Genomic DNA, 27,705 nt, shown 5'->3' on the forward strand with positions numbered 1-27,705 from the left:
AGCCATTAAGCCAGCGTTTAGTATTACAGATATTGTTTTTAAGGCCAGCCAGTGTGAGCTCATGGTAAACTTACAAAGCGATGTTCTTTCCTAAGAGAAATACCGAGAGTTTATACAAGCTAATTATCATAAATGCGTTTCAAATCACAAGGAACGAAAAATATGGTTTAATCAGAGTTTGGCTTGAAACAAGAAATACGATTATTTCGAGCAGAACTTCAAGTTGTTATTGATTTGAAGATTGTAATATTATGGAAATGGAACGAGAATCAGCTATCAACAATGTACCAAATATCTAAGCAAATTCGAATATAAGTGCAGCCCGCCATTATGCGAGAAAGAAAATGAATGTTAAGTGCAGGTGCAAAACCAAAGCTTATCGGTGAGCCGCGAGACACGTTGCACAAAGAAGCACTTGTAAAGTCTAGGATGAAGTGCGATGATCTCGTCGATATCAGATTGCAGCGACCGCTTCATCTGGTCGTGCAGACACCAGCTGGCGGGTCGGCGCTGTCTGAGGTATAAAAGCCCTCACCTCGCACTGCAGGTCACCACTTCTCAGGTGCAGGAGGAGCGGCCAACACTTGGACACTCGTGGGGAACATCGTCAGCCAGGATGAGGGTCGTCTTACTCTTGTTAGCTGTTCTCAGTGAGTCACTATTAGTGAAGCATGAGGTTTGATATTCTATCATAATTCAGAACTGACTTCCTGAGATATTTGTTGCCTTGTTTGAAGCGCAAATTTGATTTCGAAAAATGAAAAGCATTCATTTCGTACAAGCTCATAAATAACATTTAAATGTAAATGACACAATAAGTCAACTCTCAGAATATGTGGATGAGAGCAAAAAAGTTTTGTAGCCACATTGGCAACGACAACTAGATTTGTATAGACGGAGGAAAATTACAGAAGTCTTAGAATTTTATTAATCTTAAACAAGTTAGAGCGTAATTTTATTCTTAGGTTAAAAGTGTTGTAGCTACACAAATAATAATTCTAAATTATATGAAGATTACTCGTAAACGTGATGGGGTCACTCATCATGCACGCGTGTCACCAATCTTTAAGAATTGAAACTGGACGGGACATGAAGCTCCAGTTGCGAAGGTTTAGAATTGTATCCAACTGTCCTAAGCGATAATTAATTGTTTGTCCAGCCAGAAGCACTTATTTTCGACCAAAGATAGCAGAACGTATGACAGGTATTGTGAACTCCTGCTTTTTTGTTAAAATGTACTTTCTCAACGTCAACCGAAGAGCTTTAAAAAACTCGTATTTATCTTTAATTTTCAATCCGTTGAGCTTTAGCCTAATTTGTGACCCAAAGGCTACACAACCTAGGGGAGAAATCTAGGAATTACAATTTCATGTTTTTAAACCATTCATTGCTTAATTTGTTCTTTTTTTTATTTTTATTATCTTAAACAGATGCAATTAATTAAAGAGGTGCAGTTACAGGTCTTCGGAGAATAGTGGAGTAATTCTGGATTTTCAATCGAATGGTATAGAAAAATCGATAATTGTTTGTAAAGACGAGGTCAGATGTCTTTATTGCTGTGCGAAGACATTTGTGATTTTAAACTATATGGCATTTAGCTAATCAGTAAATATCTGTACAGGCGTGGCCACGGGCCTCCAGGGTCCCGTGGAGTATGAATATAAATACGAGGCTCGTGTCGGGTCCGGACTGCTGGCTGCTCGTCCGCAGTTCGCTGCCACCGGCATCCGCGCTACGGTCAAACTCACCATCCGCGATGACCAGAACACCGCTGACATCGAGGTACGATCACAGTGTGGGAATTAAATATGAAATAGTGCGCTTCAAATGGACAATTCTTCGGCAATTTGCCTATCACAAAACACTGTGTAGTGAGCAACGGAGCGGTATAACGTAATTGAATTATGTACCGCAATAAGCTAGGCATTTTACAATTAAATGAAGATTAATTTCGTAGTTTGACGCCAACCAAATAAGATAGAATTGTCCATTATTTATTGCTCTAGAGAACTATGGACACATATTTTTTAAACACTACCTGTGCATTAACGATGGGTAATTGTAAAACGCTTAACCCTTTCAGGTTTATTAATGTTCTCACTGACTCACAAATATAGCACTCACTCGCAATAATTAAATGTTAAAGTGAATCAGCGATGACCTAAAACCAGATTTCGGAATTATCGCTTAACATGACCACAGTTATTCAAGATTATCTATTCAATATTATGCAACAACGACATTTTCGCTACGTTCACGGTAGCCTGTGCTTTAATTACTGTATATGAGCGGTCACATATATCTTGTAACTTCAGCCTAAAATAGAACCTAATGCAAATATATAGCTTTTGGAGGCTTGCGCAATGGGTGAAATAGTGGTCTCGTTAAATACCATTAACTGCCAGATAAGGGTCCGCTAAAATTGATGCCAATGGTGTTGCTGCAGGTGCGAGATGTGAAAGTGGGCGAGAAGTCCCAGGCGCTGGATGAAGACGGTCGCCAGCCTGTGGAAATCGAATACAAAGACATCTTGGACAAGGCGCTTGAGCTGCCCTTCACTGCTCACCTCAACAAGAAGGATGGGGTAACTCATATATTTATTCTATGAGCTTGATGTACAGAGTTCAAGAAATTTTGGCCTTTTAATCCTAATTCTAACATTTTTCTTTCAGTCTACCATGGCGATGAGCGTTAATTGTACTGTATATGCTAAATACCATTTTTCGTCGATAATACGTACAAATGTTGATAAACTCAAAAAGGTTGTAAGTACTCACGAAAAACTAGAACTTTTGGCTGAGTGAAATGATTCAGTTCTATAAAGATTCTGAGCATCAACATTGTCACGAGGATTCTAATATAGTCGCATTAATAAAATTTACGAAACTAAATAGGGTCGAATGTCTATTACTTGCAAGATAATTTTGAAAGTTAGCAATTGCCATCAATATGATTTAATAACCAGACTCCACCATTAAAAATGTATTTATTTGAAACATTCGTCTTATAATCGATTTAGGAAAATATTTTGGAATCGTCAGAACTTAACTTTTGGTATTGGTCGGGTTGGTAGGATGTCGTGCTGGAGGTTCCTGCTAACGACATCTTGTGGGTAACCAACATCAGACGCGGCATCGCTAACTTCTTCAGGATTGCTCCCATCATCGACCCGTCCTCCATCAGGCCTCCCCCACAGTAAGCAAATGATTCAATGCTGCATGTTTCATTGAGCTCCGAAAAATTTCTGAAGTCTATAGTGAAATAAAAAAAAAAAAAAGAATGCGCACTGTAAATTGGAATCCATGGCTATTTTTATTTTTAACGCAATAGAACTTAATTATTTTACTCTGTATTACGATACTCGGGTTAATACCATTCCGTTATAAGTACCGCTTAATCTTTAAAATCACCGCTATATTATAAAGGAAAAGTTCAGCAATGAAGTTAACCTGCACTTTCGTTATCAGGGGCGAGGACGAAGTGGAGCCACAGGGCTTCTCGCGTATGGAAGACACCTACAATGGTCGCTGCCAAGTCGGGTCAGTTCAATACATTAAAATAAATTAGAAAGTAGGTTATTTACGAATGGATTGACCGAACATTGCCATAATTGTTGGTTCATTAATATTAAGTGACATGTACAGTAGATATGAATTTGAATAATTGCGACCTAGGTTCAAATGAGATTATTCCAAAAGTACTCGTGAAGCATACTGTTGCCTTTGTCTTCCTAAACGGGAATTTTTTCTCGGTTATTTGATTCGCAATAGGGTAGCTAATCTCTTTCAAAATACTAAAATACTTGAATTTTAATGAAGTTATCTGTATTGCCAGGTATACCTTGACGAAGGCCGCACCTCAAGATATCCCCTCCCCCCCTTCGGAAGACATCCAATCCATGAGGTCTCGTAAAGGTCCTGGTGGGCGACAGATCCAACTCGAGGACGAGTTCTACCGCGTGCAGAAGTCGCTGGATTACACCACTTGCAAGGAGAGGGTTTCTCTCCTGCAGGCTGGGTCTTCAAACCTCACCAACATCACTGACTCGCAGTTCAGAGACGTCATGGCCAGGTCAGCAATTCAAATCGGCTAGTATTTCAATCTTGAAAGTAAACAACGCCTATGGGAAATATTGTACTCTGAGCTTCCAGCACGTCCTATAATTAATGTTAATTACTTAAGAGGCTTTAAATTACTTTTCCATGATAAATGTTGGCGATGCACCGCTATGGAGACGATTTGTCATGAGTAATGAGTTAAAGTTTGCTACAAAATGCACTGGTAGAATATACGTTACAGGCAATATATGGAACAGTGATTCGAGTAAGTTAATATTACAAAAAAAAACTTTGGTTTAATTTAGACAATGGGGCATGAATAAATAATTTATGTTACGTAAATTTGACAAGAGTCTAGACACACCAGTAATTTGTTTCTATAAAAAATTTAGGTCATTAAATTATTTAGAATGGTTTCTGCTTTGACTAATCCATGTTGGCTTACATATCCTTAGCCATCCGACCACCTTACCGATTGATTTCGACCAGAACTTTCACATCTAGTTACCGGTTTTGAACCCCCAACTCGTAGCTCCAATCTTGGTGATATTTACCATGCATTCAGCCATCCTGAGATTTTTGAAGGTATAATGAAACGATTCCATTTCGCCAACAGATATATCTGATTCAAAACTTAGAATGATATGAAAAAGTCATTAAGATTCTTGAACACCTATAAAAAGCGCCACTATGCGGTGGGTGACACACCGTTCCAAATTTCTGCTGACTGGATATTGCAAATTTTTTTCGTGATGTGCAAACAATTTCTATTGGATTTCAGGAGCCTCGTGGGCCAGTACGTGCTCAAGGGTGCGCCCGGCAAGTTCAGGATTGAATCTGGCGTCGTCGAGTCTCAGATTATCCTCGAACCTTTCGGTGTCAACTCCGACAAAATGGTCACCTTCTCCAACCAGGTAATGATCCCCTCCTCGAATTAGGTAATGGTCACTCTTTCTCCAACAAGGTAATGATCCCCTCCTCGAATTAGGTAATGGTCACCTTATCAAACTAGGTAGTGATCCCCTCCTCAAATTAGGTAATGATTACCTTCTCAAGGTAGGTAATGGTTACCTTCTCCAACCAGGTAATTATCCCCTAGTCAAACTAGGTAATGGTCAGTGGTCACCTACTTCAACTATGGGTTATGGTCACCTCCTTAAACTAGGAAATGGAGTTCCAACAACAGGAATTTTTTATGTTCAATAAAATGTATAGAATGGAAATTCAGAATCAACGCACGAAATGTGCATTTTCAGTTGATTGCATGGTAATATTTTATCATATCCTCATTCAAATGGTAAACGCAATAGTCAGTTTAATTTCGTTCGATTATCAATCGATGACCTACGTCATCATCAAACAATCAGTGGACCTCGACAACGATTGTATAAGAGATTTGCGTAAGTTACTAAATTGCGCACGTTTGGGTGATCATAACTTGACTGGTAAATATTCAACAGACGATGCAGCTGATGTCGGCCCGCCCAGTTTCTGGAGGCGTCAAGAAGAGCGGAGACAACACCAAGGAGGTGAAGACCTGGGCACAGCAGGTGCAGAGCCCCAACAACAAGCCTACAGGATACACCCCTAAATGGATCCAATACAAGAAGGACGTGAGTAAACTCAGTAAAGAGATACTGGACATAGTAATATAAATACGTAAATGACATTTCTATGTATCGTTGATAGGAGGCAATCGACAGGCCGACACTCTGGATCTACAGTATATGGGAACATTTCATACGGCTTGTATTTTTTTGCACTTTTGAATCGTTTTAACTTGATGTCCGGTATATCTTCTCTCAAAATAATTAGGTTTGAACTGAAATTTATCGCATAATGGAATATAAATTTATTCACGAATTTTTCACATCTTATGAGCAGCAAGAAGTGCAGTCCGAAAGCCCCATCTTCTACGAGCGTCTGGTCAGCGGCTTCGACATGACCCGCGAGTTTAAGGATAACTTGCAGGTGCGGCAAGGTTGATCTTTTGTTGGCACTCACTAGATGACTTTCATATCCACAACTCCTATGTTCTTTACTCTTGTGAAATGATTAAATATTTTTGCAGCTAAGCCACCATAGAATTAAGCCATTAATATTTCATTTCTGCTCTAGGGCACGCGCCGTATTTGAAAAAAATATTCACCTGTATTCTCGTCTGGCATCTAACCCAGAAGTACCAACAGTCGACATTTTGTTTTCATATTCTCTTATTGACCAGTTCTTTTCTCTGTGCAGCAACGTGTAATACAAGCCGTGCAGCGCGCCGCAAAGCAGCTGCAGGTGCAGAACATGGACAGCAAAAAGGAGCCCAAGGATTACATTGGATCTGAGGACGGTCGCGCCGCCCAGAGTCTGCATGAGGCGCACAAACTCATCCGTGCCTTGCCCAAGGATGACCTCCAGAAGATCGACCAACAGCTTCAACAGCAGGCGCAACAGTAAGAAGTTCTGCAAACAAGAAGACTTAATCAAGCTCGAAAGTTTGATTTTTTAATGAATTTTTCACAAATCACTTTCATATTCATTCTAACTTAAACAAAATATAAGTTTAGACGTTACAATGTGGAAACTTTGACGAGATTTTTTTTAACGTCTTTTCTATTTGAAGGCTAATTTAAGATTGGAAGTTCATCGACAATTTGAAACAGGCCTTGGATCGTTAAACACTTTAAATATCATCATGAAAATATTTGCAACGCTTCGCAGGTGCCAGTTGTGCCACGACTTGTTCATTGAAGCGCTTGCAGTCGCTGGCTCCGGCGCCTCTCTCGACATGATCGTCGAAAAGATCCAAAAGAACGAAATCTCGGACAACAGGACCGCCTCAATCTTCTTCAGCATCGCCAACAACGTGCAGTCCCCTGAAGCCATCGACAAGCTTTTGGTGAGTGGAGGATGCTATCCATAGAAGATTCGATCATCTTAGTTATTTTTCCACTATAAAACATCTTTCTGTACATGAAAATTTGAATAATGATCACTTCTAAAATGTGTTCTACCATTGAAAAAATTTGCCAGCTAGAATTTATTGTTCCCGATGATTTTTTCTTTTGCTTTTAAGATTTCATGAAATCATCTGATTGGAAAATGCGATCAAAAATTACTCCGATATTCATACCAAAGTACCTACACTAAAATAATGTTATATCAATTAGTATTTGTATCCAGTAATACTCTTTCTTCCTCTTTAAGCCCCTAAAAACCACGCATTATGATTGGGCAGGATTTCGCAATGAGCATACGCGAGGAGACCAAGACTCTTGTGAGCGTTATTGTCAAGCCAAACTTGGCCATCTTGATCCGCCGGCTGTGCGTCAGCGAAGAGGAGATGCCATACTCGCACATGCGCAAGATGTTCGGCGATAAGCAGTGCGACAAAGACACCGTGGTTCATAAGTACCTGCCCCATCTTGAGGACAGAATCAAGGTATGTTATTGTCTCACTAAATCATTGATATTCATAAAACAAATTAAAGACCGTATCAGACGCTCTTTCGAGTTCCTAGATTTAGAAACGATGAAGCAGTTGTTTGTTGCTGTCGTGCGCCCGAACCTGGAGTTTGGAAACGTCGTGTGGTCACCGAAATTTGAAAAGGGCAAAAATTTAGTAGAGAGTGTTCAAAGACGCGCAACAAGGATAGTTCCGGGCTTGAAAGGCAAGTCCTATGAGGAAAGATTAAAGATTATGAAGCTTCCAAGCCTCCATTATCGACGTCTGCGTGGGGACCTCATTGAAGTATACAAATATACTCATAATATGTTCAGTCTTAAAATGCCTAGCAAATTACGGACCAGGCAATAAGTCCAGCAGCTAACTCAATCAATCGTCAGTTATGGAAAGATCGGGTTCCAAAGGCCGGATCCCTTGTGAATCAAGTCACGAAAATTTCAAGAAGCGGCAACAGGTCATGGGCCTATTTCTTCAGTGCCGACACTTCTATTCTATTCTAAGAATTATTTGATGTATCTATAACAAATTCGACCTTAATATTCTCGTATTTTAACTGGAAACTTTTATTCAACAGACCGCTTCACAGAGTTGGGTGAGGATTCTGAACGTATTGGCTGCTGCAGATCTGGGAGCTCCTGAGAGTTTGCAAATTCTCGAGAAGGTTGCTAAGGGCGAGATCACGGATAACATCTACGTGCGATACGCGGCCATCCACGGCATGTCCATCAACACGTTCGATAACTGCACTCGAGACAAGGTCCGATGAATAAAAACATTCGATAGTTAATAGATTGCGTGAGCATTCGTTAAATAATTTGTTTACACGATTGAGTCATACAAGAAGCATTTTGGCCCAAAGATCAAGAAAGAGCTGAACTTATCGTTGAAATATTAATTCATCATTAAAGTTACCTAATTAACAAATGGGGCCAGTGGTGTCATCTGGGACAAAATATCACCAAGTTCTACATTTCTGTATAAAATTGATGCTTATAACTTATTCAATTAATTTCTTCAATTTCAAAAAAATCACTTGTTGCTTCCTTAGAGCAAGTTGAAGTTAAATAATCCACGAGAATTTTTCATAATTCTGAGACTGTTGGACAGTTACTAACATAATTGATTCCTCCAGATCTTCAACATCTTGCAACCAATGGCTGAGTCGCAAGCTGAAGACTTCAGGATTCGTCAGGTCGCGTTCGACACACTCTTGGCCTGGAGGCCGAATGTTACATTCATCCAGCGCATGGCTTCCTCGGCGAGAAGAGAGGCGTCCGTTCAGGTCCAGAGTTACATCTACAACGCCATCGACAGTCTTGCTGTCATCGATGACCCTGACTTCAAAGATCTGTAAGTGAAGTCCATGCGCCTTTACATGTTTTATAGCCGAACACAAATATAGTTTGCCGGCCCTTGGCTGGTGAGGATAACTTTTTTGGTAGTTTATTGCAACGATGTAGAATAATGTTTCTCGGTGTGTTGAGTTTTCCACGTCGAGGTCGTAAAAATTCTCAGAAAATTTACTTTTCCATGGAATTAATTATTTCTCATCGGCTGTAATCACGGCAGCGAAAATTAACAGAAAAAGTTCGGTTCTGCACAAATTGCTCACGAGTCACGAGTCGACTACTATTGTCACCTATTACGCAATAATTATTGCAATTTATTTAAATTTTTTAAATTTTTGCTAAAATAAACCACTAAGGTCATTTCGCGACTTGAAAAAAATATGAATTATAAAAATTGATTATCATACATATACTGTATGCACTTATTCCTGGCTCCTAAAAAGCTAAATTTCACAATAAAAATTGCTATAATTGTTTCTGTTTTAGATATTAACTAAAAAGAATAATTTTTACTTCCAGGAGCAGTGCCGCCCGCAACATGCGACAACTGACTCGCCAAATGTCGCCCTCATCTCACCGCGCCTTCACTTACAAAGACTCCCGCTACCTGCCCATGGAACAGGTGGGTCGAGCCCTCAGTACTCAGAGAAATAAATGGGTCATATAGTACAAATAGTGACACACTTTAGGCACTTAGCACCGATACAGATACGATAGCTTCTCTTATAAAGACCTATTCCGTGTTGACCAGGTTGGAGCTGAAGGCGAGGTTGCATGGCTAAGCGGCCTCCGCGCCTACTTCCCACGCGAGATCTACACCTACGTGGTCGCTCAGCTTGGCAAATTCAGAGTCCCGCTTTTCGAGGTGAGGTTGTTTACACCGTGAAAATAAAGAGGTGCAGACGTACAAATAAAGAGGTACACCGTCCAAATAACTGTCTAGCCTCGAATTAAATACTCTTCACACTTTGACACTGAATGATTAAGGATGTTTATACTCAAACGGTTGTATTCTTCCAAGTGGACATTTGCTTCTGATATACTTACGTAGGTCATTGTTTGTAAATATATGCAATGAGCAACAACGAAAATTTATATTTTTAAACTTGGTGCAATTGTGTTTAAACAATAATCAGTGTCAAAAATATCGCACAATTATTATAAAGTAAACTTTGTTCAATTCAATATTTAATACAGTTCGCTAATATATGATTTCAGCTTAAGAACTAAAAATAGTGATTGGCACACAGTTTCGACGAGACTTTGACTTCTCTGAATAGTTAGTGTGACCGGCGTTCCAGTGGCCGGCCGTCCCGTGAAAATAAACCATTTCGCAGTATTTTCAAACGTTTTTCGTGTTCCTTGGGTTAAATTGAAGAAAACGGCGACATGATGTTTTTTCCAGTGCCGGCAAGCCACTGAAATGCCAGTTAGACTGACTGAAGACTGAATGCCGATAAGACTGTTTAACTGAAGACTGCATGCCGGTAAGACTGAAATACATAATATCTGCATATGTTACGTAATGTCTCGTTCGCAGAGCATGACCTTCGGCAACGTACAGTCGGCTTACTCCTACTCACGCGACATCCTTGCTTCCATGCGACGCATCCCTGCCGTGGCCTCCGCCGAGCGACAAGAGAGGCGCAGCAAGATCCATCAGCAGATCAAGCAATCTGATGTGAGTGCAAATTGTTTTATTAACATTTTATTTGTCAAAATTTTCAATGAACTTTGTTGGAAGCACTGAAGTCTAACCACAGACACTGAATAGTGGAGAAAACGAGTGTTATTGATGCCATATATTACAAAATAGAAGTTGTATAGGAAAGTATTTTGATGAAATAGAATGCATTATGAGGCGTGTTTCTATATAATCCATGCAGGACAACGATAGCGTCGACATCTACCACTACTCCAGAATCTTCAAGACTTCAGAGCTCTTCTTGCCACTGTCCGACGAGCTGTTCAGCAAGCTCAAAGAAACTGGTGGGTATTAATACTTTATTGCAATATTCTCATAGAGTATCATCAAATAATGAGCTATCTAGCTCATTATTTATCTAGCGCTGAAAGTTATCTAGCGCTGGAATTTATCGTGATTTAACGCTGCTCGTAAATCGCTAGCATTCTCATACGTGACGCATTGAAAACTCGGAAAATAGGCTAAGATATTTTTCACATGAGAAATTTACCAGATTTTTTGCTTATAACAATTTATTAGGCCACAATTTATTTAAAAATTTTCAACAGGAGATGCCATGATCCGCCGTCACAGCGTCCATGCTCCTCGCGATATTGCTGATGATCGTTATCAGATCTACAAGTACTTCAATCCGGTCGAAATCAACGTTATCTTGCCTACACCAGTCGGTCTCTTCACTCATACCGAGGTCAGAGGCTCCTTCAACTTTTAATTCGACAAAATTCCTTTCAACACTGAGATTTGTTCAACAGAAAAAATAATTTTTTCAACTCAAAAGCATAGATTTGCTTGAAAGTTGTAAATTTAAATTTTTGCGACTTCATTTCCTGCCAGCAAGAGTCTTCAGTGCTGCTAAAGGAGATTTTGTTTGTTATAACCATCACCTCTTAATTATAAAAATTTTTATCATTACTTAATATACAAAAACAATCTTACAATATTTTTTTTAAACAGTTAAATTTGTATGCACAAGCATCAGACTTTCTCAATTTTTTTCGTATTAATACAGCGAAAAATTCAACATTTTATCAATAAGCAAAGGCATAACATAATCAAGGTGTTTCAACTGTTGATTTTTATGCATGATTTCGATGGCTTGAGATCTATAAAAATTGTCCATAAAATTTTCCATCGCTTCATTTACCGTTGATCAGAATGCAGCTGAATTTATCGAGACAGGTTTGAACTGTGCGCAATTCTTACAACTCGACCGCGTAACCGGACACCGCCATCTCGTTATAAGTTTTATTTTATGCAAATCCAGTATTTATTTCCACGACTAACTGCCATAGCGTGTCCACAGGTGAGCACTCCTACCGTCATATACATAAACCTGAAGTCGACGACAACGCTGTCGCCGCCCGGCATGCCCGACTCCAGCCAACTGCCCAAGCTGAGGAAAATTGACGTCGCCGCTGAGGGCATTGTCAAGTAAGCGAACATTTCAACATTGTAAATAACTTATTAACTTGCGATTGTTTCGGTTAGGATAATTTATTACGTTTTATAAGTGGTTTCTGAATGAATATTGAGTGGCATGGCAAACTCGATTTACAGTAAGTAATTAATGGTACTGAATTATTCGCTAAACATGATCGGAAATAGGGCCTACAGCTCATTTCTCGCGCCGCTCGGCAATAAAAACAGCATCATACTTGCAAAAGGAAACAAATTGTAGCATTCGATGAACAAATTAAATGTTGCAAAGCTTTCCAGAGGTCAAATTTGATTCGATTTTTAAATAGATAATTTCCTTTGACGGTAGAGAACATATCTGACAGCATCTTGAGCATTATTGTCCGGATTTGTTTTTATTGACACCCGGAAAGAGTTAATTACGATTCCATTCTTTGACCAAATGATAATAAAAGCGTTCAATAATGAGAGGCAACTCTAAAGTAGTAATTATTCAAGAAATGGCACGGCGAAGTATTAATTCAGGAATAGATATGGTAGATAGATCGATTCGATCGCGAGTGAACAGGCGAGTGTCGAAGCTGTCAGACGTAAGTGAACGCTTAGTTGGGCTGCGGCTGGCTCATGGGATGCTTGAGGCACTTATATAGACTCACTACAATGACGTCACGAGATGACGGGGGTGATACTACTGAAGGTATGGGTGGTGACGTATAACTTAACGTTACGGAGACTGACATTATTTCCTTTAGTCAAATGCAACAACGCCAGCAATACACGCGTTGTGGCGACTGAAGCCTCATTAACGTTAGTTAAATGTCTCATTGTTTAAGATCTCTCTCGTTCCTGTCCACAGGGCCGTGACCGAATCGAACACTTACACATACGTGTACGCTCCTGTCTCATTGTTACCTTAATCTTTTCATTCTTGCCCACAGGGCCGTGACCAAATCGAACACCTACACATACGTGTACGCTCCCTGGACCAACAAGACGGCCGTGGCTGGCGTTGACAACGAGAAGTCCTTGTCGCTGCCCATGAACCTGCGCCTCGCTGCCGACGTCAGGCTGCCCGTGCAGCAGCTCTGGGCGCAGCTCACCCCGCGCTTCAACCAGACTTCCGTGAGTACATGAATTAATTACAAGATAAATTTATGATTCTTACAAATAATTGAGAACAAAACTGTAATGCGAGTGCAGGAGCCCTGGTCGCAGCTCACACAGCGCTTTAGCACAATTTACGTGAGGGAAAATATGACTTTTTCCTAAAATAACTACAAGATAGGCTGTATGATTATAAAAAGTCAATGATAAAAAAATTTAAGATACCCTAAGATACCCTAACGCAATGACTAGAAAATCAGGATGAAATATGCAAACTCGTTGATGAATTAAAGATATGAGGTACGTTCTTGAAAAATCTTGTGGAATTAAGATAAATAAATAAATAATTGAATTGAAGATAACAATTTACTTGGATTTTCAAAATTTATCGTGTACATATAGGATTCATTGATACATCAACTAATGAAAAAACATAGTAAATTGTTTAATTACGTTGTGTTTATTTTGATGCCAGGAGTCGATCCCAGTACTGAAGGTTCGCAACGTGCCCTTCACGGGCATCGGCAAGGTCATGCCCAGTCCTGTTCACGACGGGGACTTTGAAAACTTCGAGAAGGTGCGATGGGTCTACGACGACACCCATTTGGTGAGTAAAATTAATATTATTCAATATTATTTAATATTGTTATTTAATATTATTCAAATTTATTATTATTCAATATTAATTTCAGATTTATGTTTGTAAAAACTTGTTGAATAACAAATTGTAGCCACGGAATCGTTTAATGAAATCAGAAACAATGTGACAATAACAATAGGTGGGGAATACCGACTAAAAGTGTATGTAGCAAACAAATGAAAAGTATAAAAAAGTGCATGTAGGCCTCAAGATTGGCCAGTCAACGAGTACAGTATAATCGAGTGCATCAAAATTCATACTTCATAAAATCCCTTCTATGGGGGAGATTATATTTTCTACTCACGCTGATTTTTAAACCACAAGTGATTTACATTTACTCGCAATAATATTCTCATGAACTTCCTGCATTTTTATTCAATTCTTCCAAAAACATAAAAAAATTTCTTCCAAGACTTAGATATTCATTGAAATCACAACGATATATCAGGTGCGCAAGACGATGAAGATCTCCGCTGACGCGACAGGCTTGAACGCTGAAGTTCGCTACGTCGGAGAGCCTGATCTGCCTATCAACCAACCCAACATCATCAAACTCTTCCTGTAAGAAATTCTATGTTCATTTCAATGATTGAATCCACATAAATTTTGTTATGCGATGGTAAAATTTATATACACGAACTAATTAGAATTGTATCTTCGAATTGGAGATGGAAGTGTTAAAGAAATTCCACAGAAAATAGAGTAAAACTTTCCGTCATTTACCAGAATGATTGAGAGTTTCTGCAATTTAGTAGGGCAAAGTCAAGCACTTCAGCTATTGAAGAAATTCATTTATTAGGCAAAAATGAATTTTTGTATTCATTTTTAATTACCTATCTTTTCTATTGGGAGAAAGTTCGAACAATTATTGTGTCACAATCATCAACAGCAGTATTAGTATTAAATTGAAAATTTAGCTTAGGCCAGCGAAAAATTTGATTAACCATAGATTGAAAATAGTAAATAGGGTCTCAATCTGAAATGCAGTTGTGGGTGCTGAAATGAATAGAGATAAGCAAATGCTATCAAAGCATGCAGAAATTTTCTCGCCATGATTAAAATTTATTCAATTTATCGAACAAGAAATGAGAGCTAATGTTTTCATTCTTAGCCCATTGTTTGAAAAGTTCGAGTGCCAAATAAGTGTCCTTCAGGTGTATGAATTGTATTTTAAATTCTGAATTTTTATCCCACATGACGTTAGCTGTATTCACACAATAACGAGGATGTTAATGTCGTTGTTGACAGGGAGCCTAGCCGTCTCGTAGGCCTGCTGGCGTCGCCCACCGTCAAGAACTACGCGCTCACGCTCTACCAGAACCCTGGAGACGCTCCCACCAAGAAGATCGGTCTCGCCCTGCGTCACAGTCAGTGTTTGGTCCAGACAAGATATCTAATCTAATTTGTTCACAAAATAATGAAAATATTGGGATTTATTGTTTTTTGAATGAATTTTTTTTCCCTATGTATACTTACGTAGTTAACTAATAGCAGGAAAAATCTAAGGATTTTACTACTAATATTCTATTTACTTTTTAGTAAGTTGGCTGGCCTAAAGTCAGAGTTTTTGAAGAAATAAGACTAAGATTTTTACGAATAAATTACCTTGAGGCAGTGATACATAAGCTACCCTTGTAACCAGCTTAATTTCTTTCTCGTGCACAGTCGTGAACAAGGGCACTGGATCTGCTCCATTGACAGTTGAGGTAAGTACGGGTGCCTTCTACATCAACAAGTTTAACACGTTGACTACGATTGCTTCATCTAGTACTATTATTTCATTTTTTGCACTTTTTTTAAGCAGGGTTGCCAGACGGTCATTTTTTCCGGACAAATTCCGTGATTTAGTTTTTCTCAATTGCGTTGGCCGGCTAACATGTATTATAAGGGTACTTCCTAATTAAATTTTAAATACTGCAAGAAGAAAATAAATGGAATTTTTATAGCGGAACCTACAAATAACCTAGTATACATTGAATTATCGGCCTTTTTTGTTCTCGGATTTGGCCGATTTTAGGCAACCTGAATTATGCACCACTACCTCCTGGAGAAATACATTTCGTGGTACGCATATGTACCATTACGTAGTCAACGTGTTAAATTAAAAATGGAAAATTTTAAACAATGAAATATGTCGAATAATATTAATTATTCAAATTAATTATAAACAATCTAATTATACCGTGTTATATTAAATTTGACTGAATTTTTTCAAATGATTGGCAACCCGTATAAGCAAGCAAACGAATATAATATTGCTATATTATATTACTATCCATTCAATGCCTATTCGGGTAAAAATAAATAAGTAAAAGTAACTTATCTACAAATGGAAAAAATACTAAAGAAGTAATTGAGTAAAACTGATGTCTCATTTGCCAATTCAATAGAATGTAGAAACGAAAAAATCGGGTTTAATCAGCGTCCTGTAGCTCCATCGCACGCTGACAGCTGTTGACATTTTATACCATTTATCTGGCGCAGGAAGATGCACTCAAACCCATTGACATCGCACCCGAGGATACAATTGAAGAGCGTCAGCAAAAGTTGGTCCAATTCAGCAGTAAGTGTTATTATTTTTAAATAGTAAATTCAGCAATGAGTGCTACTATTGTTACATCATGTATTCAGCAAAGAGTGTTATTTGAGCAAAATAAGGGGTTCACTGTCGCTATTCACGAATGAACAAATTACAGAACATCCATGATGCGAGAAAATGTTTAGTCCAAAGGTGCAATAGTCTCCCGACTGTTCCAAAAAGTTACTTCTGCACTGCATTAGCTACCTGCCTGTATCAAATGAATAGTGACGTGTTTCAAACGCTAATTATCTAGATTCACATTTATTCCTCATCATCGAAGCATTTACGGTAATTTCTTGCGTCTTTTAAATCACTAAATACCGCTAAAAAATTATTGGCCTGAAACCCTTTTTATTGCAATATTAACAATTCTATTCCAAATTGTAGGTATAATTGTAGTTAAAATATTATGAAACAAAAGTAAAAAAAAGTAAGTAAAAAAAGTAAGGATACAAAAGTAAAAAATTAAATAAAAGAAAAGTAATGAAACAAAAGTAAAATCAATGCATAATCAACAGGCTGGAATAACCACGAGTTCTCAGCTCACGTCAACTTCACTGGTGGAGACACGAAGATTTACGAAGCAGCTATCATTGCCGTCGAACAGGAGCACAGCGTGAATTCTGAGAATTCACCACGCGTCTTCTACAAGGTTCAGGCCGCTCTCCTCGAGAAAAACTCCAAGTCACCTCGCAAACCCAAGGTTAGGAAATTCATCAGTCAATTTGATATCCTTTCCATGTTTAATCATTGCTACACAGGTATAATGTCCCTACATCTCACTCGGTTTCGTGTAGGTTGTTAAGTGTGAATGTTTTTGCACTTATTGTCACACTTGAGACAGAGCGGAAATTTTCCCGGATGACCTGGCGTAATGTGTTTGCAGGTATTTCATGAATTTCACTGGCAACGATTGTACAGTTCGATCTGTGAATCGCGATTAACGAGAGCCGAGAAATTTTTACATGTCAAATGTATTGATGTGGTGCATGACTTCTGATCAACAGATTAATTTACTATGAATGTATCCTCCCCGCAGACGTGCTTGATGTTCACAACTGACAGACCTCAGCTGATGCCCGAGGATGCTCGTCGTTCGCCGAGCCCCGACGACGACACGGTCTACATGAACTCTGAAGTTGGCCTCAACATCTACGAGGGATCTTCTTGCAAGAAAGATGACCAGCCCCTTGCTAAGGGAAAAGTGAGTTGAGGGGAAGTATAAATAAATAAACCAACAAAGTCACTTGATGCAAGTCTTGAAAAATTGTTAAGGAAACTAAACTTCATTAGAAAGAACAGCTTTTCGGAAGATGGCTTTCAACTTTAAAGAACAAGTCACCGGTAATGATAAGATTGATCATTCTGAACAGAACATTGCGCAAGTTTGTTATTGTGACTCTCAACTGAAGAACATCGTCGGGAGTTTAAATTTGCAATTGAAGTTTTCAACTTTTTTTTGGCGCTTAGATTGATTTTCTGCATTTCCGGTAAAATGAAATTCGAAACCGACGCTCGACGAGCAAAATTTAGAGATAATTAATGTCTTATTATTTTCGTGCATTTTTTGGATGGAGGAAAGAACTGAATGTCAAAATTTTAATGTTGAAAAAAAAAATCAACCATAGGCGTACCAACAACAAGAACTCATAAAATCTCTAATTCAGACGAAATACCCTTGCAGTTTTTACTCTTTTGGTTGACAATTGCTCTCCTTGCTGTAACGATGAAGTAGTAAACATTAGAAGAAAACGTAAAGCGTTCTTTGACCATTATATTTATATGAATTTGTGAAGATTTTGTACACTCCTGCATACTTAAATAAAAATACCTATCCAGTTCTTCGTTGTCATCTGGAAATTTTAATCATTTAAAATGTTCAGGATATGAACATTTTAATCATTCAAAAGTGCGTATGTCATGAGCTAAGTTGTTCTTCAGGCCACCCTGACTGTCTCGGACAACCGCATCAAGGTACTGACTGGCAAAAGTGGAAAGGAGGGAGAATTCGTCTTCAAGAACAGCAGCGAGTTCTACAGATTGGCGGTCTACGACCAGATGCGTTTCCAAGTTGACTGGCAGGTCAGTAGCTCCAACCACTCAAGTATCGTAGGTTGAAATTATGCGAAGGCGATGGATTGAATATTGGCATTTGTGTCACGATAAGTAACCTGAGATAGATAGTTTAGTAACTAGTAAATATAGAAAGAGTGGCTTCTATATTTAATCTAATAACCGCTTCTCATTTCCAGACTCCATCACCGGCGCTGAAGAATGTCACCATGCGAATCAAGGATCTAGCCGAAGGTTATCTTTTCCCTAAGATCGTCAAAAATCGCATGACCACCAACCAGGATAAGCGAATGGTCGTCAGGGCTGACAGGTTCGTGATAACTCTGTATACAGAAACTTTATTTCCATTAAAAAATCAATCTTATATTACGATCCCTACCTTGTTTAAGAAAGTCTTTTATTACACATGATTCCAGTTAAGGAAATAAAAAAAATTTGCAGGTAACAAACCGATTAAACTCATTTAAAAATTATTCGGTTCATTTGCAGATCCATCTCGGACAACCGTGTTGACGTCTGGATTGAGCTTCCTAAGGAGACGGATCACGCTGAGCGTGTTGAAATCCAACCTTGGTTTGATCACATCTCTGGCTTCACTCCAAACATCTTTTCCGTCTACAACTCGTCGACTACCAAGTTCCTGCAGGCCCATGAAGGACAGTGCCATGTTTCTGCGGAGCACGTGACGACCTTCGACGGGGTTTCTTACTCCAAGCTTCCCACAGCCTGTGAAACAACCGCTGTGGAAATTCAGCGAGGCAAGGACAAGATTGCCGTCACCACCAGCCGGTATCCTGATGCTAAATCATCGACGCGTCTCGTCAAGATATTGTCAGCTGATGATGGACTCGAAATCATCGCTCAAGGACAAAATGTCAAGGTGAGTGAAGCAATCTATTAAGTCCAATGGTAATAATTTATTAGTCAAGGAATAGAGAATCATATAATTGAAGAATCGTAATTCGCAAACCGACGAATAATTCAAATAGATTGATTTTATGAAAGACTTAGCAGGGCATCAACAAAAATCAGCAATCATTTATCTATGGAGCAGAAAAACAGTTTTGGACAGATGATACAATTTAAAAGTTTGATCGCCAAACACGGAAGAGAGTGACATCTAATTTCGAGGATTGAGGTGCAAAGGGGATTCATTATATTACTGCTGAAGTTGATTCTCAATAAATGCATCATAAAATCAATTATTTTTAACTTCGACGCCTACGGCCCATACATTAACATTGCATACTCAATCAGTGATATATTTTCCCAGATCAACGGCCAACTGATGCCTCCTTCTGAGAAGACGGAAGAGGTCAAGGACGAGTCCGGAAACGTTATTGCGAGGGTGTCCAAGACAGGTAGCACCACCAAGATTAATCTGCTCGAGAAGATTTTGGTTATTCTTCAGGACAACACTGAACTCTTGATCAAGGTTGATTCTCGCTACAAGAACGCCACCCAGGGCCTTTGCGGAGGTTTCAATGGAGAAACTGCACGAGACCTCTTTGATCGCAAAAGCTGTATTTACAGGCCTGATGCTGGATCAATGTTCGCCGCTGCCTGGGTCAACAGTGAGGAACAGTGCGAGGAGGAGACCTTGAAGAATCTCTTCGTGGAAGTTCACGATAAACAAGCCCATCATTGTCAATCACTAATGAGTTCTTCGTCTTCTGAGGACTGTAGAGTTACAAAAGGCTATCCTATCGTCAACATCGAAGGATCCACTTGTGTTAGTGAGACTGAAGAACTCGTGTGCAAGCAGGGCTGCAAGAAACGCAACAAGAGCAAGGAAGAGAACGTAAGATTTCCAGGGCCGAGAGCAATATTTGATTCTTTAAAGTAAGTTAATTTTTCAAACACATGAATTAAAAACTGATGTTTTTTAACCGTCGGAATAGTCAGTATGAGGTGAGAGATCTAAAATTGGCATTTCGCTAACAAATTTTTTTTTTTTTCACAGGTTCCGTTCAAGTGCTGGCATCATGGCAACGTGCCTAAGGAGGTTTTGGCTAACAAGTTGAATGGCTACATGCCTAATCCATGCGACATAAAAGAGGATTTCAAGAAGTCCACCACTTACATGGCTCCGCACAACTGCACCAGCCGTATCTTGACCGCGCATGGGGTTGGTCTGGACCCTGAATGTTTCCTGACAGCGTACCCAGTGTCTCAGGAAGGACCCTTGCTGTGCACCACTGAAGAGCCTCATCGCCTGTGCAAGCCTGAATGCAGGGTTGTCGACACTATGCCGCGACAGGTAATTATACTCAATCCCATCAGTATATTTCCTGTCGTCTGAGCATGCTTGTATCAAGCATTGTTTCATTAAATTTTCAATCTTCAAACTATAATATAAAATTTGAATTCTTTATTATTAGCCAGTGGTTTGTGACTTGTTGAGAATCTGTCGGAGCATTTGTTTGGCACTGCCGGAGCATTTCACCAGAACTCGATTAATTTGCCCGCTATTCAAGCTTCCAACCCTGAGTCAAGCGATCATGCAAGTTCAAGGAATTGAACACAATAGGCCATTGCTAACATTACTTACATTAAATATCGACTCTAATGATAGTCATTCCCAAACATTGAATGTGCATCATTCTATCAACATTACGCATAATTAACTAACCTATTATTGTTACTTACATTTGTATTTCTGCTATACAGGCGTCCGGCAAATGCTGGAACATAGACGACGCTCCTCAGGAGTTGCAGGACGCCCAGAAGGACGGCTACATCGAGAAGGCGACGACCGAAGAACCTCTCCTCAAACGCGTCTTGGCTGTCCAGAGCGCACGTCTCTGCATCAAGTCTAACGAGCGGCAATAGGATCTGAAAGCCTTGTGCCTTGCAGTGTCTGACGGCACTCGGCACCAACACTTTGCTTTAGATATGACAGCTCAATACTTCTTCAGGCTATTAGGTGGGATTTAGCGTTAAAAATTAGAGGATCAGATAAGGTTAAAACGATTAGACTTGCTTGGTGTGCTTATGGCACTCCAGTTAAACAAGCATGGCGACGTCAAGATCACTGGAAGGCCTGATGAGGGAAAGTATGAAAAGTGTTGATCACGTTCAATATAAAAATTAATAATCCGCTTCATCCCAAAATATAACCACACTATAGCTTGGAAGTGCCTACGTTTTCATCAATAAAAATTTCAGCGTAATGCAGCGACGGTTACTATCCTTACAACTGAGTAGCCGGACGTTAGGACGTAAAGAGTTGCTGGCCCAAGTAAATAGCAATAAAGTCGACATCAAGGACTTCAACGCGCAAGAAATGGGCAAGTTGCAAGATGGTACGTACTATAATTCAATACGACATGTAGTAAAGAGAAGAAAAAACATTTAAAAATTAAATTCATCACACATATCCTGTCAATTTCAAATAAGCGAAAATTCCACCTTATAGCAGGTAACGTAGACTAGAGCCGGTACACTAATACAAGAAACAATGGCAGAACAACCATTTAAAAATCTGGTATGATATTTTTGCAAGATTGCGACGACAAATCTAACCATATGTCCCATGATTAAATGAGAAAACGAAGGTTCGATAGATAAGATAAATATTTAGAAACGAAGGTTCGTTTCCAACACACGACTGTAAAGGAAAAATTTTACCGCATCCCATCACAGGCTGCATGACAGTGAGCAGGTCTTCTTCCAACCAAGGACGAGAGAAAAACAAAATGAGTAATTTGAATGTTTATTGAAGATAGTTTATTATTTGCTACTCGTAAAACCCCTTTCATTTAAGCGGCCAACTGAAGACATACGGGTCATGAGAATATACGGCTTGCGGTTGACGATAACGCTTCTATTTGTTTCTAACGTTCCTCAGTTAACATTAAATATACCTCCTAATTCTCCACGACTTCCACTAAACGCACTCGAGCCCTTTAAATCGTAATGTAAAAACCCTGATTCATCGTGAGTGACTCAGTAAGCAGCAAGTAGCGAATCTTTCAGAATCGCATGTCGATTCAAGTGAAAAGAATTATTTTAATAACACGAATGGCAATCCCACGAGTCACTGAACATGGTCAGAAGTTCTTCGTTGCGATTCTATAGATGAAGTAAAATTCTACCATAAAAAAAACGATATTTTCAGGAAATAGTTTTACTCGGACTGCACGCCAGACGTTCGATTCGATTCCAAGCCATGGACTTTAACTTGAATTAATTACAAGGATAACGTCACTATTTTCGAAAATGACAAAGGGAATATCAAATACAAAGTAAAAATTATAATAATCCGTTCTTAAAGATTTTTTATACTAGGTAAATATATCGAGACGAATTAAAAGATTTGGCAACAACGTAGAATTGTGATGGTGGTCGCAATGAACCTAAGCGGCGCTTCAGATCTCTTACAAAATACTGGCTTCGTCTTAGGTTGCAAAATATAATTTGTTCAATAAAGCTCACCACATTTAAAATAGGAGCATCTACTTGATTTTGAGTCCATTGACCCCATAATATATGATTTTTAATCCTTTTGAGTAAGCAAATAAATGAATATTGCAAAGTAACATCGTGTATCAAAACTCAAAATGAGCGAGTTCATCAAAGTTTCACTACAGTTTTATGCTAGACTATCTTTAGTAAAATATCCTGAGTTAAGTATCCAGGACATCTAACTTTATCAACGCTGAACAAAATCATGCAACCAAACGGCTAACCTTGCGAGCGAAGCACTTGACAACTAAGAGCTGCACCCAACACAAAGCTTAATAACAATATTATACAATGACTAGAACAGCAGCTGACGGTTTGACACGAGCCTAGAAAGCAACAATACTTCAACTGATATGCAAGCGGTATAAGTACAACATAGGCCACATTTCATTAGGGAACTGCAACACGAGTTTCTATGCCAGCTAACATACGACACCTTCAGAGATTTCACGTCTTCAAAGAATGAAGAAACATGCAATTGAATAGGAAGTTATTTAGATTTGTATCAGTGTCATGAGGAAAATATGGAAGTATTTAGCACAAGAAAAATCCGTTAACATCTAAGTAAAGAAAGAATTTATCGGAAAACAACAATTTAAATGTCAAGATAATTATAATGAGGAAGATATGGAGTAGCATAGGATCATAGGATGCATTGGTTTGTTTTGCAGCAAAACGAACTATGCGGGCGATTACAGGAAGTCTTCAGCCAGGTAGCTGACGTGTTCGCCTGAAGCGAGCATAGCACGTGGACCTCAGCTTCTTCTCGGTCAACTTTTCGGGCCTACGACTAGATGGTAGGTAAACTATCAACTTTGCATCATCTACGCATAGTTTTTTCAGTTTTTTAGGGTAGTTGTAGTAGTAGGATGGTTTGCTAGCGCTTCAGGATGGAGTAGTAGTAGGATGGTTTGCTAGCTATCACGATATTTCGCACCGGAGGTGAAAAATTGACATCGCCAGCAAGGCGGACTGTCTCAATTTTTAAAAATTTCTGAAATTAACCATCACCCACAAGCAAGGGGATGCGTTAGACAACGAATATATTGATAATGTGACAATGGCATGAAACACAAAATAAGGTTAGACGAAGAGATTTGCAAACTAATTTAAAACGAAAAGAAGAAAAGCAAAGGTATCTTCGAGCAGCATGCACATTTATGAGACGGATAGCAACGTAGAAAAATGCAGCTTGGTCGAGTTTTGTACTAGTGGAAAAAAGCACCCGTCCCGTAAATAAAATGAGGAAATATCTGCAATAAAGGAAAGTAAAATAACATTGAGCCAAAAATACGGCCAATTATAAATCGTATGTACGAAATCGAAGACAAAACACAAAAATGTTTTGGATGATACACGTAAAAAAATGTATTAGAAAAGATTTTGTGGCACCGCGAGATCAACTATGTACAATATGTAAATGAGCTATGATTACCGTATAATAAGTCGATTTACACATGCTCGAGGTCATGACAACTCATTTGCCGAAAAACAGAGACAATGATGAAGTATTTATCGCTTTCTCATGAGTACAAATGCGAACTTACAACCTCACAATCACGTTTAGGCAATGACCTCTCAAATCAAACAATTGACTTCGATCACCACTCAAGATGTGAAAAATTGTGCGCAGATGTTGAGCGCTCAAGTTGAATGTAACGAAGTTTAAATGAAGGAAGACAAATGAAAATTAAAGACCTTTTAACTTAAAGCGAAAAATTTGTCCGGAAATTTAAAAAGTCTAAAATCAACCGAATATAAAAATGCATCAATTAAATACGGCAATTTAATACTAAGAAATTGAAGTGAAATTAATTAGATCGCGTCGGCATGAACAACACCTGCAGTGTCGTCTTATGCGACGACGGCATCGGGGGTGCACTCAATTAACTAGATGCGTTGGTAGATGATTCCTGACCAAACATTGCTCAATGCAAGAGGGTGGGGTTTGATTTCTAGTAGGGCGAACCAGGAAATTCATGGATTCAAGACAAAAAAATAATAGAAAATATTGGAAAAATATGGGCTAACTTTAAACCAAGTTTTACAAATTATGCAAACCAAGATGTAAACAATGCTAAAGTGTGACCATTTGATCGTAAAAAAAGTCATGCAGAAATTACGCGAAGATAAAGTACCTACAACGTCATCAAGGAATAATGGAAAATTAGTTCATCAGTTGTTCACAAAAGTCGGCCAAGACTAGGGCAACAAAAACTGCCGGGTTGCGTAAGAAGCGACGTTACTCGCAAGGCTTCTAATAGAATAACTAATAAATTTGGGCAGAGGAGGCTCATAGGAGACCACCCTTACGTCCCACTTTCATAACTCCTAACTGCCCCATAGCTTCTGAAGACGCTGCTAGGGGTACGGCTGTTCTTCTGGGCACAGTGCCCAGGTCGCGTCTGGGTGCTCCAGGTTTAGGTAGCTGGGTAATGTCCGAGTGCCCAGGCGGCACAGGCACGCCCAGAGGAGCGTTGCTGGGCATAGGAGGACGGTAGGCGCCTGGAGATAACGAGTCAGGCGAGGGTAGTGACGGCCCGAGTGGAGGGTGACCGGCTCGTATCAAGTTGGAGAGATGAAGTAGTGGTGACGGAGGTACGGGTCTTGGCGCGATCACCCCACCGATTTGTTGAGACCCAACAGGAGTAGCAACAAATGCTATCTCAGACACCTTGTGCAGGAGGGAACCACCACCCGGCAGCACCGGAGATCTGGGCGGTGAAGGGTAGAGGGTGCGTCGGATCATTGATGCTCCCTCGAGCAGACTGGCACGCAGCTCCGTCAGGCCTGATCACGAAGAGCTCTCAGTTAAAGGAAAATATTTCTAAGCATAGGAAAATTTTCACGAAATAATGCATCAGCAGATTCAAAGAGTGAAACTACGAAGAGTTGTAAACAAGAAAAACTCTATCGGCAATGCTCAGCTATGATAAATAATTTAGAATTACGACAACATCGCCAATTCCAGAGAATTGAACTTACTGGGTAAGGTGAAGTGTGAGGTGACAGGTGTGCTAGCGCCGCTGCCCTCTGGGCTGTTGGCAGGGGTTGCGGTGGGGTGAGGGGCGCAAGTGAGCGCCTCAGCGACGCCGCGCTCGTGCAGTACGCGCGCCAGGCCCACGTTGGTGGAGAACGTGGCGGTGCTGCCGCGTCGGGAAGCTGGCAGGGAGGGAGGTAGCGCGGTCGAGGTGTTAGGGACGCTGCACGACACTTGTAGGCCTGGTAGAGCGCTGAAAGAAAATGTTACTTGTTAATAAATGCTTTAGTATTTTTAAATGCTTTAGTATTTTTGAATGCTTATTATTTTTAAATGCTTTATTATTTTCAAATGCTGTAACGTAACTTCTTTATTTGAACATTCTACGCATACACTAACTGCCGTCAATGCTATCAACTGAAGGCTATGACACAAGAGTTACTGTCAGTGCAGGACGACATACCTGCTGGAGTGCGTGGTGTCGTCCACATGGAGGACGACATACCTGCTGGAGTGCGTGGTGTCGTCCACATGCAGGACGACATACCTGCTGGGGTGCGTGGCGTCGTCCACATGCAGGACGGTGCTGTTGGTGAAGGTGAAGACGCCCGATGTCTCCATGAACTGCTTGCGAGGCTCAGTGATCGTCTCGTCGTCCTCCTCCAGGTCAGACAAGGAGAACAACTCCAAGTCACTCCGCGTCCCGAGGGCGCTCTGATTCAATGCATGGTCATATGAATATAATATATATTAATTATTATAATAAATAATATTACCCAGTGTCACGACATACAATTTTCACGAACAGACTCAAACCTCATTATTTGTTTCGAATTTCATCATTTATATCTAAATTCTACTATTTGATACAACCTCAGTACTAGATAAAAAGCTCAATCTTCAATGAAAAGGTCATTCTTACTTCATATTAAGATTATAGGCCCAGTTTTCACCGTGTACCATCTTATTGACATCCGGGGCCAAAATAAAAGTGGGGAACGAAGTCCTTTATGTTTAAGACAAGTATACAATAAAATCAGCATAAGCTGAGTCATAAAGAAAAGTTTTGAGAAGACAATACAGTTCGAAAAAACGTAAAATCATAAATTGAGGAAGGCAAATAAACACTGAAATAAATATTAGGAAGTGGAAAAGGGAAGTTTCTTACTTAAAAACATAAACAAAAATAATAGAGAAAGAAATTGCAAGAGAATCGAATAATCAAGAAGTATTTCGTCAAGAAGGTTAGAGCAACGCAGAGGCCAGCAAAATTCAATACAGCACCCGAGCGAGGCATGGATTGCTTAGCCATTATTCTAAGGATACCTATATTACCCGTCGTTACTGTATACCGGTTCAAGGGGAAAGCGATCAACCCCTAAACAAACATGCAAGAGTTCCCTAGCTCTAATACAACATGAGTTCCCTAGCTCTAATACACACAAAAAACTGCCCTTGTGCAGGGCCGTTACCTTGACAGCTATGCCATCACTGTGGGGCTGCATGAGGCCGCTGAGATCAGGAGTAGCGAGACGAGACCAGTGGTGCAGCGTCAGGCTTCCCTTCATGGGTTTGATGATCTGAAGCTTGGTGCCGCCCATGCCCCGACTGCCCTGCTCGGTGCTGCCCCATGCAGGGCCTGTGTTGTTAAATCCTCATTAAAGTCCACTCAAGAGACACGCGTCGATTCACAAGTAAATTTAGGTCAATTCTTTAATATAGAATCTAATAGAAACGAAGGTTGGATAAAAGAATGCAAGTTATTTTACTGGTAAAGATGGCAATGATTGGGGGCATAATTTTCTCGCACAGAACAAACTAGCAAACAAACATTAACTATCTCGCTAAACGCGTTAACAAGGTTTAATGCGGTAT

General features: G+C 39.7%; 2 protein-coding genes across 6 annotated transcripts in view; one reads left to right on the forward strand and one right to left on the reverse strand.

Moving 5' to 3' along the window:
- The first annotated feature begins 407 nt into the window (after positions 1 to 407).
- LOC108665513 (hemolymph clottable protein) lies at positions 408 to 21,556 on the forward strand. Of its 2 annotated transcripts, XM_018152270.2 has the most exons (34): positions 408 to 650; positions 1,622 to 1,782; positions 2,447 to 2,584; positions 3,074 to 3,195; positions 3,468 to 3,539; positions 3,835 to 4,071; positions 4,840 to 4,972; positions 5,519 to 5,671; positions 5,943 to 6,029; positions 6,300 to 6,502; positions 6,771 to 6,948; positions 7,288 to 7,491; positions 8,090 to 8,272; positions 8,648 to 8,865; positions 9,384 to 9,486; positions 9,616 to 9,729; positions 10,405 to 10,545; positions 10,751 to 10,853; positions 11,118 to 11,257; positions 11,873 to 12,000; positions 12,924 to 13,107; positions 13,565 to 13,696; positions 14,178 to 14,290; positions 14,978 to 15,096; positions 15,395 to 15,435; positions 16,214 to 16,292; positions 16,829 to 17,013; positions 17,350 to 17,514; positions 18,252 to 18,392; positions 18,563 to 18,693; positions 18,873 to 19,263; positions 19,657 to 20,184; positions 20,347 to 20,643; positions 21,054 to 21,556. In XM_018152270.2, the coding sequence occupies exons 1-34, from the start codon at positions 440 to 442 to the stop codon at positions 21,213 to 21,215; spliced, it is 5,697 nt and encodes a 1,898-aa protein (XP_018007759.1). In that variant the 5' UTR covers positions 408 to 439; the 3' UTR covers positions 21,216 to 21,556. The 2 variants fall into 2 exon arrangements, with proteins under 2 accessions (XP_018007759.1, XP_047737918.1); XM_047881962.1 differs by lacking the exons at positions 408 to 650; positions 1,622 to 1,782; positions 2,447 to 2,584; ... (2 more) ...; positions 3,835 to 4,071; positions 4,840 to 4,972 and adding an exon at positions 5,107 to 5,142.
- Positions 21,557 to 22,084: 528 nt separating this feature from the next.
- The window catches only part of LOC108665515 (trafficking kinesin-binding protein milt), a 59,798-nt gene continuing 54,177 nt past the window's right edge, over positions 22,085 to 27,705 (reverse strand). For all 4 annotated transcript variants that reach the window (XM_047881965.1, XM_047881964.1, XM_018152271.2 and 1 more), the window contains 4 exons: positions 27,303 to 27,469; positions 26,378 to 26,544; positions 25,836 to 26,083; positions 22,085 to 25,640 (listed from right to left, as the gene is read on the reverse strand). In XM_047881965.1, the coding sequence (XP_047737921.1) occupies positions 25,144 to 25,640; positions 25,836 to 26,083; positions 26,378 to 26,544; positions 27,303 to 27,469 (1,079 nt within the window). In that variant the 3' untranslated portion in view covers positions 22,085 to 25,143. The remainder of the gene's footprint in view (positions 25,641 to 25,835; positions 26,084 to 26,377; positions 26,545 to 27,302; positions 27,470 to 27,705) is intronic.

This window comes from Hyalella azteca, unplaced genomic scaffold (genome assembly GCF_000764305.2).
Source record: "Hyalella azteca isolate HAZT.00-mixed unplaced genomic scaffold, Hazt_2.0.2 contig9256, whole genome shotgun sequence".
Lineage (NCBI taxonomy): Eukaryota > Metazoa > Arthropoda > Malacostraca > Amphipoda > Hyalellidae > Hyalella > Hyalella azteca.

Excerpts from the sequence above, each read along its gene's own strand:
- LOC108665513 (XM_018152270.2), top strand. The coding sequence starts at position 440 with ATGATCTCGTCGATATCAGATTGCAGCGACCGCTTCATCTGGTCGTGC. Across the intron at positions 1,783-2,446 it reads AGAACACCGCTGACATCGAG|GTGCGAGATGTGAAAGTGGG; the intron begins GTACGATCACAG and ends GTGTTGCTGCAG. Across the intron at positions 15,097-15,394 it reads CGGTCTCGCCCTGCGTCACA|TCGTGAACAAGGGCACTGGA; the intron begins GTCAGTGTTTGG and ends TCTCGTGCACAG.